Source organism: Apiospora aurea (genome assembly GCF_038362705.1).
Source record: "Apiospora aurea strain CBS 24483 chromosome Unknown utg000005l_segment0_segment0, whole genome shotgun sequence".
Lineage (NCBI taxonomy): Eukaryota > Fungi > Ascomycota > Sordariomycetes > Amphisphaeriales > Apiosporaceae > Apiospora > Apiospora aurea.
In genome coordinates this window covers 5,049,729-5,062,479 of record NW_027117392.1, presented here as the reverse complement: position 1 = coordinate 5,062,479, position 12,751 = coordinate 5,049,729, and the positions used below count along the sequence as shown (strand labels likewise).

At 52.3% G+C, this 12,751-nt stretch overlaps 4 protein-coding genes across 4 annotated transcripts; 2 read left to right on the top strand and 2 right to left on the bottom strand.

Moving 5' to 3' along the window:
* Nucleotides 1–1,174: 1,174 nt before the first annotated feature.
* PG986_008098 (uncharacterized protein) lies at nt 1,175–4,818 on the bottom strand (the record flags this gene model as incomplete). Its single annotated transcript, XM_066844320.1, has 4 exons — nt 1,175–1,788; nt 1,856–2,435; nt 2,574–3,713; nt 3,772–4,818. 4 exons carry the CDS (start codon nt 4,816–4,818, stop codon nt 1,175–1,177), a joined length of 3,381 nt encoding a protein of 1,126 aa, XP_066700432.1.
* Nucleotides 4,819–7,158: 2,340 nt separating this feature from the next.
* On the top strand, nt 7,159–8,037 carry PG986_008097 (nucleotide hydrolase-domain-containing protein; the record flags this gene model as incomplete). Its single annotated transcript, XM_066844319.1, has 2 exons — nt 7,159–7,696; nt 7,772–8,037. 2 exons carry the CDS (start codon nt 7,159–7,161, stop codon nt 8,035–8,037), a joined length of 804 nt encoding a protein of 267 aa, XP_066700431.1.
* Nucleotides 8,038–8,886: 849 nt separating this feature from the next.
* On the bottom strand, nt 8,887–10,575 carry PG986_008096 (ubiquitin carboxyl-terminal hydrolase; the record flags this gene model as incomplete). The annotated part of the gene is made up of 3 exons (XM_066844318.1): nt 8,887–9,324; nt 10,025–10,192; nt 10,267–10,575. The coding sequence occupies 3 exons, from the start codon at nt 10,573–10,575 to the stop codon at nt 8,887–8,889; spliced, it is 915 nt and encodes a 304-aa protein (XP_066700430.1).
* A 502-nt stretch (nt 10,576–11,077) lies between these two features.
* Nucleotides 11,078–11,992, top strand: PG986_008095 (zinc finger domain protein; the record flags this gene model as incomplete). Its single annotated transcript, XM_066844317.1, has 2 exons — nt 11,078–11,539; nt 11,600–11,992. The coding sequence occupies 2 exons, from the start codon at nt 11,078–11,080 to the stop codon at nt 11,990–11,992; spliced, it is 855 nt and encodes a 284-aa protein (XP_066700429.1).
* Between the last annotated feature and the right edge of the window lie 759 nt (nt 11,993–12,751).

The following is a 12,751-nucleotide window of genomic DNA, read 5'->3' as shown; positions in this document are numbered from 1 at the left end:
CGTGTATGGAGCAAGTGGTATGTTTACACCAAACAACCGGTCAGCCGGATATCGCCCTTGGCTACCTGTCATATCTCAGCTTTTGTTAGCTTGCCCCCAACCTCTCTCTATATGTGTAATCTTCAAATCAGCCCTGAACTCCTTACCGTCATATCGTCGTGTAGTAAACAGGGGTTCTTATGACAATCCGGCCCCGTCGAAAGCAAAGTGGCACTGCATTTGACAATTGTCATCGCCGACCATACTCTATTTCATTAGAGTGCACCCCCACGGAACTGCAAGGTGGGGAGGTTGGGAGAGCATGGCAGGAAGAAAGGCAGGGGGTCTCAATCCGGAAGGATATGTCCAAAACTTACAGGTACTCATCCATAGGACTCGGGCGGGAGTCACGTTCCGGTCGCCGCCGGTGTTTGTTGCCGTCGTGCAGAATAGCAAACAGAGCCGCGTCTCCTGTAGGAGGAGCAGGAGGAGGAGACGGGGGTAGAAAGGATATCGCTTACTTTCGGAAGTCGCCAACGGTTGCTGCATGTAAGATGGGAAGTCTATTGTGCCTAAAAATACAAATAAAAGACCTGCTTCTTTTCTGCAGATAAGAGAACTAAATTAACGGGGGACGTAGGAGGAGAGCCGTGAGATGCAATGAGCTGGGTCAGTCAGCCACCGCAGGTAGAAACGAGACTGATGCTTGCTGCTGTACCCCGAAGGTCGCGCGCTCCGTCAGCTGCATCAGGGTGGCGGTGGTAAAGTGTCGAGACCGTCGTTTCTTCCCCTCCGAGGTGACCGAGCCCGTTTGCATATGTGTGTCTCTCCCTCCCGCATCCCAAATGTGTGCGTGTGCATGTTATGTATGTCTAAGATGCAAATCCTCCCCATGTCAACCGGGCTATCTCCGTTAGAAGATCACCGGGAATAGGGTAGAAAAGAGAACCGAAAGAGCAACGTGAGATCGTGAAATTCGTCCATGTTCGTGTAGTACCACTCGAGCCCCTCTTCGGTCGTCGTAGAGACGAGAATGAGGGCGGGCATGAGTGATGCCATGAATTGGGTGCAGATATTGCACAAGGCCACACACACATGGTGTGTGTCAGAAGAGAGTTGACCAGAGTGAAGTGAATCAGAAGAGTATATGCCGGGAGAAGAGAGAGGGTGCCTGCCTGAGGAGGGTGCGGTGAACCTAGTTATCGGTGCCACCCATTACCTGGTCAACGGTACCCGAACCGTCGCCCTCGGGCTTCTGCGGAGAAACGGGCTCGTCTTTGAGTTTGGGCGATTCAACACCAGCAGAAGGGTTGGGTGTCTTAGAGCAACCATCGACATCCTTAACTGTAGGCTGTTCTGTGGCGACAGGCACATCATTTTGAGCAGGCACCCTGTTGGGATCGGTATTTGGACCGTCGTCGATGTCCATAGCAGCTGCGGCGGCGATGGAATGAGACTGACTGTCGTTGCCCGAAACCTTCGTCTCCATGTTCAAGTCCTTGGCTTCAGAGGGTTCCGGCGTTACCCGAAGCCGGAACTCGTCGTCGACCTTGGAAATGATACGAATGATCTCACGACGGACTGCAATTGAGGCAACAGACAAGTCGCGCTTCATGATGCAGTTCTTGTAGTCAGAAACCATACTATCGACTGTATTATCGACTGTGGCAACCATATCATTCTGGTACTTGTTTGTCATCCTATACAGGCTCTTCTGTACTTGCTTGGTGGCTTTGTCGAACATTTCCCTGTCGTTCTCGACGATGTGGTCGTCAATGATCTTCTGCATTCGAGCAAAGCTTCCAGGACCTATGGAGGAGTGTTAGCATCATGGTTAGTGAGCGAGCCTATCGGCTCACCAGTTGAGGATACATACCTTTCTGCTCTGCACTCTTGCTGTAGGCAATAGCCATGGCTTCTTTGACCTCGGGTGTGAAATCTCTGCTTGCCTCGCGCTGCCGTTGAGTGATATCAGAGCGATACGTGTCTTGGAGGTCTCTGATGCTTTGGATATGAGCATCAAGCTGCGGTTTCAGCATCTCGACACGAGTGGCCGCAGCGCTCCCAACTATATGCATGCACACGGACTCGTGAAACCAGTGCATACGTTCGTGTATGGTGTCGCAGAACTGATCCAATACCGAAGGTATCTCCTTGCAGAAACTCAGCTCCCAGTTTGTCGCTAGCTTAAGCTTCAGGGGTCTTGCGAGTTCTTCGTTGAAGTCGATTTCGCCACCTGCTCTCTTGTAATAGCCCCCGCGACGCATGACAGCCTTGTATGTCTGGAAAGGATAAAGACGGCGACCGTCATCGCCCTTGGCCGAAGCCCAGTTCTCAGTGATAGGACGTGCCTCTTTGGCAGCTTTGGCGACAACTGTCTTGAACTTGTTGAACAAGTTCTTCTTCATGATGCTCTTGCAATCCCCCGTGGTTTTGACTGCGGCATCCTTGAGGTCCTATGAAACTATTAGCTCAACTCGGTATACGGCGATCAGGGGTTGAGGACTTGCCTTCCGTAGATTTGAAAGATACGTTTCGAGAGCCTCGGCCGCGGCATTCATCTGTTCCTCGGTGAGCGCTACTCCCTGAGTCACCTCAGTAGCCCAAAGCTGCAGGGACTGCCAGGCCTGTAGTGCATTGTTCAAGAACTTTTTGCAGTTTTTGACCCGGCTGACGTCGGTGGACTTCTTCGCGTGCTCCAGCAGCTGCGGAATCTCTGTGTCTTCCAGAGTAGCGAAACCTTCCTCTTCCTCTTGAGACTTGATGCGTCCACACTTCTTCTGATACTCGCGGCTACTGACACAGAAGACGGGTAGTAGATTGGCTACTGCTTCGTAGTCGCGCATGTCTTTCTCTGGGTTGTAGTTGTCACCTTGATCCTGCATGGCAGTCTCTTGGTCCAGAAGTTTAAGACCATGCGCGAAGTCTTGCTGGATGGTAGAGCGTGAGTAGTCATTTCGTCGCTTGATGCTATCAGTCTTGAGGCTGAGTTTCTGCTTCTCGACCTCCACTCTCAGATTTTCTATTTGCTCCGACAGTTCAAGAATTGAGGCTTTACCGGCTCTGAGTTTCTGCGTCAAAGAGACTCGCTGGGTTCGGAAAGTTTGAATCTGCTCTTGGATTTGAGCAACCGTCAGGGGCTGTTGACCATCCCGAACACTGGAACTCAAGTCGTCTACAGGATCTTCGTCCTCGTCGCTGTCGATGAGAACGACAGTGGACCTTGTCACACGACGCTGTCTCTTTGAAGGCTGGGACTGCTCGGCATTTGGTTTCCGCTTCCCTCCAGGGGGCGAAGGAGCGAAGACAAGTTTGCCCAGATCTGCCTGTGCCTCAAGTCTTTGCCACAGTGTAAGCTGCGTGTCAATGCTATTCCTCTCAGCCATTGTGTTAGAGTAAGAAGTCTCAAGATTCGTGAGCTCTTTCTCTTTTGAGGCTATGGTGGCATTGCTGGTGTTCTCATTTGCCTCGCAATTGGCGAGCGAATCAGTCAGCTCAAGGCTATCGGCCATTTCCTCGACCGCAAGGCCATCTGACTGAGAGCAGATGAATGTGATGTTCGTGTAGTTGCCGTCGTACTTCAGCTGCATCTTGAAAGACTCCCCGAGCAGATGCTGCGCGGCCTTGTTATCAACAGCCCGTGAGATTGGAGCAACGATCCAGATACTTGTGCACTTTTCCATGTACTTTTCGGCAACAGTTCCACGGGCAGCATTGGCATCACCACAGCCGGGCTATATACAACACCAGTCAGTTAAGCTGATACTTTGAAGGGTGGGATTGGGTACTTACAAGGTCAACCAGTACCACACCGGTGGACAGGACATCTGCCTTTGCGTATATTCTGACGACTTTGGTCAGAGGCCATAGCTCAACGGGCTTGTTGTCATTTGTCGATTTTCTTCTTCTGGCGGTATCAAGGCTGTCCATGTAGGGCTTGATCTGCTGATACAACTTTTGGGCACTGTTTGCCTTGACTTTCTTGGTTGTACCGAGAACCCCATGCAGTGACGCGTCGTTAGCCAGCTGGCGTGCATTGCTATGAAGCAGTTCTCTGTCATCGATATAAGGGTAAACAGACCGGATCTTGGCCATGGCAATACCGGCCTCAGTCTTCTTATTAGCGACGTCCTTGGATAATCCCCCATCCGGCACCATGAGATCATGATAGAGGTGTTCCAATTCCCGTTTCCAATCATCCAAGGTAATGAATTCGACTTCAGCTCTGTAGAGTTCATCCGGTTCGTCCGAATCATTCCACGAGATCTCGGTGACTGCAGCTGTACAAGCTCTCATACCATTGGTGGGAAGGAGTCGTTCTTCCCCAAGAAGTGCGTTGATTAGCGAGCTTTTTCCGGCTCCCGTCTCTCCTATAACGCCCGTGATCGTCCGCGCAGCGACAGTTGGCTGTATGAGTTCTTGTACGGTTTGGAGAATGTGTTCCGTGTCTGAGACCTCGACAACCTTGCTCAAAGGCTCCACAAGCTTTGCCAATTCTTGTTTAGCAAGCTGGGTCAGTGTCTCCAGCTTCTGCGTATCCTCTTTTGCGAGGGCCTTGTGGACATGCTGAAACGAAGAGAGCGCCATTGGCTCAACTTCCTCTGATGGGGACCGCTTAGGATGGCCCCGGGGAGAAGTAGGCTCTTCCTTGACCTTTGCCTGAGGTGTATCCTCACTCTTGGGCTCAGGATTAGGCGACACCTTGGTGTCGTTACGATCTGTAGCGTCATCAGATCGTGGCTCTTGTGCAACCGAGGCTGTAGGCGTATTCGGAGGGGCAGTATGTTCGACTGCCTCGCCTTGAGCCGCACTTGCGGTAGGGTTGGTGGAGCCCGCCATGGTAGAAACCAAAGCGACTCACAGAATGCTTGACAGAAGTGTCTTAGTACCTAGCTAGCTGGCGTTGGACGTTAGTTGGTCGTTGAAACTGAAACTTGAATGAGGTATGTCCTTGAACGTGTGAAGAAGGGGGTATGAGTGTGAAGAATGACTACTGTACCTGCCCAGTAGAACTTCCTAGCCAAATCTCTTGAACTTGATGAATTGATTTGGGGTGTATGATGAAATGGATGGTGCGATGGGCTCGGATGCTTTCTTTTATCATCAGAGGGTAGCGCAGCGGAAGGTAAAACTTGACAGCCGAAGGTTGGAAAAATTGAGGGAGGGTGAGGTGAAGAGGGAAGTGAATAGAAGAGGAGGACGGGGCCCTAAACCTCTAAAGAAGGCACATGCCAAACAAGACTTACCGATGACTGCCTCTGAAGTCGAAGAAGCAGACTGGGTTAGATAGAGAAGAAGAGAAAGGGTTGATGTGACAGGCTTGGGCAGCTGGGTTGATTGAGTAACAAGACACAGGTATGTGGGCAGGTTGTTTGGAAGATCAAAGTGAAGCCCAATAAGTGAAAGTAGAAAATAGAGGATCTGGAGTTAAAATACTTACTGTGGTCAGGGCAGGTGTTGGAATATGAGTGAGGCGATGCTCAAGAAATAACCCGAGATACTCACCTACCTAGGAGGATTTCAGGCTTACCTTCTTGAAGGGAAAATGAAGAATTGGACTCCAGGGAGGAGGTTGGAGAAGAGGTTTGTGTATGGTGACGATGGCTTGTTTGGTGTGAGATTCCAAGTCCGGGTGTGTTGGAAAAAGAGAGTGAGTGCACAGAAACTCGTGCTTGGTTGACGAAGTGTCTTGTTGGCTCTCAGTTCACCTGGGTGGTTCACTCGAAAAGTGATGTGCATATGAAGAAGGAGAAAGGGTAGATGTGTATGAAAAGGGTTTGTGGTGAGTGCTCTTGGGTATGATGCGGATTAAACCCTGGAACTTGCTTGAATATCCATAAAGGTCCCAAGTGACTCCTCCAATACCTGTGAGAGAACAAACCGGTTGTAAGAAAGACAGGGAGTCGTTAGATGGACTCGAAGTAAGGATGCTGTGTGATGGTGTTCTAGGTGGCCAACACACTGCGAGGTTGACGATGATTGCGTGTCGAGGAGTTCGTTGGTCAAGGTTGTTGCATTTTATGGATTGCAAAGTGAGAGCTTGCTCCGAATTGAACGCAATACACATTGAATACAAAGACCAGCAATGTTAACATGGTACTTTGTGAAAACTCTTTCGAATCATATTGGGAAGTCATAGTGGCTGCCTCAAAGTCGGCGATATATGCCACCATATATCGCCGCTACAGTGGTTGCCTCCACGGAACCAAAAGCAGACCATGTGAATGCAACTCACAGAAAAATGCGATCTGGCCCTTTCTGAAGCATTATTTGGGCCATACCCCAAAATTGCATTTATTATCTTAATAGCGGCGATACATGTGGACATATATCGACGATACTTCAGCTACCTGACCAGAACCAGGGACAAACCACGTAGAACAATCCCGCCCTTCCGCATTTACTTGCTATGCCACTTACATCTCACCCTTCCCAGAGGCCATAATGTGTCATTATTCTTAGAAGTCCTGCGACGATACGTGGCAGAAATGCTTTGCCATACGTAAGAATCAGCAATGCCTCCCATCGTCTGAATCAAGTAGGAAGGCAAGAGCAAAACTTGCGGATTGGGTCAGAGTCAAATAGCGTCTACCCCATCTATTCCAAGGGTAATAATTCTTCTGAAGAGTAAAGTGCGCAGAGCAAATGCGAGCATCAGCTGGACTCGGCTGGACATGCTCAGAGCAGGTCCAATACTCATATGGATGGATGGACCTGGGTACCCTTAGATAGCTAGGCATCATTTACATAGGTCTGCGTCAGAGATTGGGTCCAGAATATGAAGAATCCCGTGATAAGCTGAGTTGATCAGAGTGACTGGATGAGGCAATGTAGGTTCTCCCCTACAGAATCCCGCCCATCTCCCCCTTGGGCGGGTATTAGGGACTGTATACAGAGACCCACACTAGCTTCCCTATCCGGCTAAGCGTATCGACTGCAGGTGTATCTGTACATCCAATACGTTTAGCTCTCGGCCTGGAGGAACCGTACCTGAATTCCAGTAAAGTACCTGGCTGCCATCAACAGCTCCAGCTCCTAAATAAATATTCCAAGACCACCATCACGAGTCCAACACTCACGCCAATACTCCCAGGTTCTTTACGTCAACCTGTCGCCGACATCGCCAGCCTCCTATTCGCGGATAGCGTGTTGCCGACCGACCGACCGACTTCGTTCAACATGTCGACAATCACCTCCACGGCGCTGCAGTCGGGGCAGCCTCCCATCCTCCCGCTCGAGTTCAACGCCAACCAGCCGACCACCATTCGCTTGTACCCCCTCTCCAACTACACCTTTGGTGTCAAGGAGACACAGCCCGAGGAGGACCCTTCCGTCCTGGCCCGCCTGAAGCGTTTGGAGGAGCATTTCACCGCCCATGGAATGCGCCGCACCTGCGAAGGCATCCTGGTCTGCCACGAGCACAACCACCCTCACATCCTGATGCTGCAAATCGCCAATGCCTTCTTCAAACTCCCTGGCGACTACCTCAAGCCCGAGGACGATGAGCTTGGCGGCTTCAAGGCACGCCTGGACGAGCGCCTCGCGCCCGTCGGTAGACTCGGCGAGGGCGAGGAAGCTGGCGACTGGCAGGTGGGCGATTGCTTGGCTCAGTGGTGGCGACCCAACTTCGAGACCTTCATGTATCCCTTCATCCCCGCCCATGTTACGCGCCCCAAGGAGTGCAAGAAGCTTTACTTCATCCAGCTGCCCCAGACCAGTAAGTGACACCGAGTCCTTTCTCCGTCTTGGTTGACAAGCTGTTGTTCAATACATATCTGACCATGACGAACAGAGGTACTCAGCGTCCCCAAGAACATGAAGCTTCTCGCCGTCCCTCTCTTCGAGCTTTACGACAACACGCAGCGCTACGGCCCTCAACTGTCGGCGATTCCCCATCTCCTGAGCCGATACAACTTCGAGTTCGTCAACGAGGACGGTGAGGTTGTGGCTGCCACACCCGGTTCCGCTCCCGACGGATACAAGCCCCAGACCAAGGTCTTGGCTGGGGACGACGAGGACATGCGAGACGACGATGGTGCTGCTGCTGCCCAAGAATGAACGTGTGCGCAAGAATGCGCATACACAGACATCGGCCTGACGATATGACGAAAAAAAGTCGCAATTTGGCAGCCAAACTGACGGGTTTGGCTGAGGAACAGATTTCGGCCGAGTCTAACAAGAGGGGGGGAGGTTGGCAACGCTACAAGATGCAAATCATCAAAGCATTTTCAACAACGAATTACTGGCCTTTGGGCTACTTCCGAAATTCGAAGTTCGGCTTTGTAGGATGGTACTTGCTGCGCATTGCTAAGGCAAACCAAGGCCAGGCAAGGTTTTGGCCTACGATGATTTACTGAGACCGCGATTGGCAATTGATACCCAGCTGAAGCTAGTATCACGATGAACGAGACTTCTACGAATCTTGACTACACTTAGTCAGAGCGAGAGGTCATCACTGCCCCTGAGAGAAAGCTCCTCTTTGCATGGGAGAAACAATGGAGTTTTGCATGCGTACGATTTTGCGCAATTCAAAAGGGATTAAGAAACGTTTGGCGTTCCGGAATTATAAAGGGGGGGTCATCTATGCAGCTTGACAGCGATGAATTGATCCATTCCAGCTTTCTTTTACTATGATATGTCTAATTTCTTCCCTGGCCTTTTATGCCTTCTCTCCTTGGATCGTAGCCACTACCCGTCTCGAGTGCTTGCTTGCGCGGAACTCGAGATACCAGATGCCCTGCCAAGTTCCTGTCGCCTGTAGATGACATGAGTTTCCTGAAATAGTACTGCGATACACAACAGGGCGGGGGTACACTTACGAGCTTGCCGTCTTTGATCGGGATCGTCACACTTGCGCCAATCAGCGCACTCTTGATATGAGCCTGCAATGCCGTCTGTCAGCCTCTTCTATCCTATCTCCTGTAACCTGTAACCTGTAACCTGTAACCTGTAACCTGGGGTAACGGGAAGATCAAGAAAAGAAGCACCCACCGGCATGTCGTCGGGCCCCTCGGCGCTGTGTCGGTACAGGTCCTGCCCCTTGGGCCCGGCCTCGGGCGCGATGCGGTCGAGCGCATCGCTCATGTCGGCGCGGACGTCGTCGTCCCAGTTCTCGTTGAGGCTGAGGGCGCAGCTCGTGTGCTGGACGAAGAGGTTCAGCAGGCCGACCTTGTAGCCGCGCAGCTCGGGCAGGTTGTCGACGACGTGGTCTGTCACGAGGTAGGAGCCGCGCGAGCGCGGGGGAGGGTGAACTGCTTTTGCGACCACGACATGGTAGTGGTAGTGGCGGGTGGTGGGGCAACGGTGTCGGTGTTGGTGCTGGGGCAGGTCGTTGATGGCGGGGCGCTGCTGAGGAGGTGGGAGAGCGGGTAGAGCAGGATTGTTGTTGGCAGTGAGAGGAGGTAGTGAAAGAGGCTTGGGAAGAGGCCGACGAGGAAGAGTAGTAGGAGACTGATGGTCAATAGGTGCTCGGTGGATGACGGCATAATCGTGTTGGTTTTTGGTGGTTTGCCTTGGTGGGGTCGCTGGAGCGAGCTTCTTGGGAGACTGGAGCTCTCTCTATACTTATGCATGGTTGGTTGGTGGGTGGCAATGATAGGTGCACATTCCAGGGGTTGGCACGTTGGTTGCATCACTCAACTCCGGACAAAGCCTCAAAGGTGTGATTTACAGGTTGATCGCCTGTCAGCAACGAAATCAATTTGACTATAAGACACAGTCCTTGCTCGTCCTTCTAACTTCAGCTGGGCCGTCGGAGAGTCTAAGGCTTCATGTTGGGAGGGCAATTGTGTTATGTACAGGTCTAGTGGCATCAAGTCTGGTACGCTGGGGGACACTTCTAGCATATGAGAAGCCCTCAGGCTCAAGCCGTGTGATACTCAAGTGAAGCTCCTCCTGTCTATGCAAGCGGGTATGACGTCTCGGGGAGAGACTCCAGATGTTTCCGGTTGTGCTCATGGGCCTGTTGGAAGGGTTTTGTTAGCTTTATCAAATGGCATCGGGGAACCCCCTAAGCCAGGAGATTCGCCCAACAGTATCAACTTACAAATGGCAGTCCACAGTAGCCGCAAGGGGTGATTTCAGGCTTATCGACGTTGATGAAGACACGGGGGTGTCCCATAGGGCCGCCGCCGCCGTCGCATGCCACAACACGGTCGTGGGTCCAGCGGACGGGTTGCTTGTGAATCAGCTCGATGGCGGCTTTGGATTGAGGCTGCGCACACAGACTCATTAGTATCCTCTTCGTTCTGTTCGAAATGCTGGGACCCGCAAGGCCTGTCGTCGTACCTGGAGGTCAAAGTCCGTCTGCTCGAAGCGCGGGCCGGTCATGGCCTTCGCTCTCGGCCGCTGGCTCCGCGACCAGATCTCCTTGCGGTTCGGTGCCTGCATCAAACCCCGCGCCTCGTTCTCGGCCAGGCCGGTCGAGTCCTCCTCGCTCTTCGCCTCCGGGGTCGTCTCGGCCTTGTTCTCCAGGATGGCCGCTTTGGCGTCGTTTACCAGCAATCGGGACGAGGTCGAGAAGGCGGCGGCACGCTGGGCCACCGCGGCGCGCTGCGGCAGCTGCAGCGCCGTCCTTACGGCAAGGCGGGGCAACATGATGGTCGGTGGTGGTCCTGGTGGTGCTTGTGTATGCCAATTGGCTCGTTCTGGGCGAGTTTGGCCGGTCAATTGCCCGTCGTCGTCACGTCGTCGGGAGCGATAGGAATTGCTGGCGAGGTCAATTCGATATTGCCGGAGCCGTCGAGCAATGGAAGCTCAGCCGGGGTCCGTGCTCCCTGGAAAATCGTGACCCATAAATTCTAGGTACGTACTGCAAGCGTAAACATTATTCCCCGCCGTTGAATTTTTGGAAGCTGCAGCGCTGGGAGCCAAAAGCATCACCAACACCTGCACTGATAGTGAAGGTTTAAGGAAAGCGCGCCCAACACGAATTTCTGATTTTCACCAGCGCACCAGTGACACTTTTCGAGTGACCACAGTCTCAACAGAGGGGAACCCTCTTTACGCGACAATCTGTTTACCTGTTCTGCGGCTCGAGTACATAATCGCAAATCATCAATCCGGTCGCATTCCCAGATCCGTCCAGGTACACACCATCATGGCCGCGCCCACGCCCCCGAAGGCCATGTCTTCGCGTCTCCTGACGATGAAGTTCATGCAACGAGCTGCTGCCTCTGCGCCAACAACACCCACAGCGAGCCCCAAAAGCGAAGAGCAGTCGTCAAAACGGCGCAAGGTGTCCCATGAATCGACTGCCAACGCCCCCGTTGATTTCATGGTCAATCAGCAAGCGGTCCAAGCAGCTATAGATGAAGGAGAGAAGAAGCGCGAAGAAGCCATCGTAAAGCACGCGGCCGAACTTGGAGATGCCCGATGGGTATTAGATGTTCCTGACAGTCCATTCAACTCACTGTATCAGGTGAAAAAGCCCCTCAATGTGGTCCAGGTTGGCTATGCGCAGATTGATTCCCCAGATGCTCCGGAACATGATACAGATTCAGTTGGTGACTCGCTTGAGAAAGGCCATTTGTTCCAGCGCTACAATATGGACAAGAAGAAGGTATGTTTGATTACGTCTTGAAATCGCAAACCAAGTTCATCCATGCTTACGTATTTATAGGTCCCGGCCGAATCCAGTACCTCCAATGAGAGCTCTGACGATGATGATGACAACGACGACAACGAAGACTCTGCATCCGATGCTGATTCTTCAGAAGACGATGGCCCAGGCCGTAAATCCTACGGTGGCCAAAAGTCCCCTGCCACGCCAAGAGTACCAAGTAAACGGAGCGCTGAGAGAGAGAAGGCGAGAGAGCTAGCAGAGAAGAGACGTAAGAAGGAAGTCAAGCTGAATTCGGCCAAGCCTGCCGGCCTGTCCTCGATATCTTCTGGTGGTGGAATCTCTTCAGGTTCTCGACAAGGGCAGCCTGGGGCAGCTAGCCCCTCCTTCAAATGCCACAACTGTGGCAAGCCCGGACATAGCTTCAAGTCTTGTCCCAACAAGCGACGCTGAACTTTGCATTTGCATGAGATTATTCCTGGACGGAACCCATATCCGGGGTAGATCCCTACAGTATGGAGTCGATCGGATCACACCCAATTTGCCTGGGGCTTAAGACTGAACTGGCGGGGTATACCTGTCCGCCTTCCCAAGGTGCACAATGTCAGGACGTGATCTGGTCTTCAGTACCAGGTACTTTGAGCAACTTTTGCTCAGTTAACCGAGCCTCTTCGCGGAGACCTAGATCTCGCTTAGCCATTAGTAGGTCGTGTCTCCCTTGCACAGTTGCTTCTAGACAGCATAAGCCCCAGCAGCTGGGCACCCCTTACAGGGAGTGGGCCCTCATTGTGATTCAGCATTTTATTGGTGTCACGAGCTCGGGAGTTACATTACGCTGTGCTATGCCAGGTTTATTCTTAGTTGCTAACGGAAGTTCATCCGGGCATAGCCAGCGTGATGCGTATGCTGCAAACTGCTCGGAAGGAGACGTTTGACGCAACCGCCCGCTGTGCGCAGGTTGCCAGAGAGTGAGAAGTGGGGAGTCTGGGGATTTGATAATCTATAGGGAAAGCCACGTATCACTGCCGCTACGTGACAGCCAACAAGTGAGTCCTGTACTGTCTGGATCATACATACATACATCACTTTATCGCGCCAATGACTATTGTTCCAGACCTAGCATCGTTTAATATTGGTGATTCGTTCAATGGCGCGGGTGTCACGACAGATCAGATGTATCTACCCGCAGGCGGGCTGCAGTAGTAACCATGG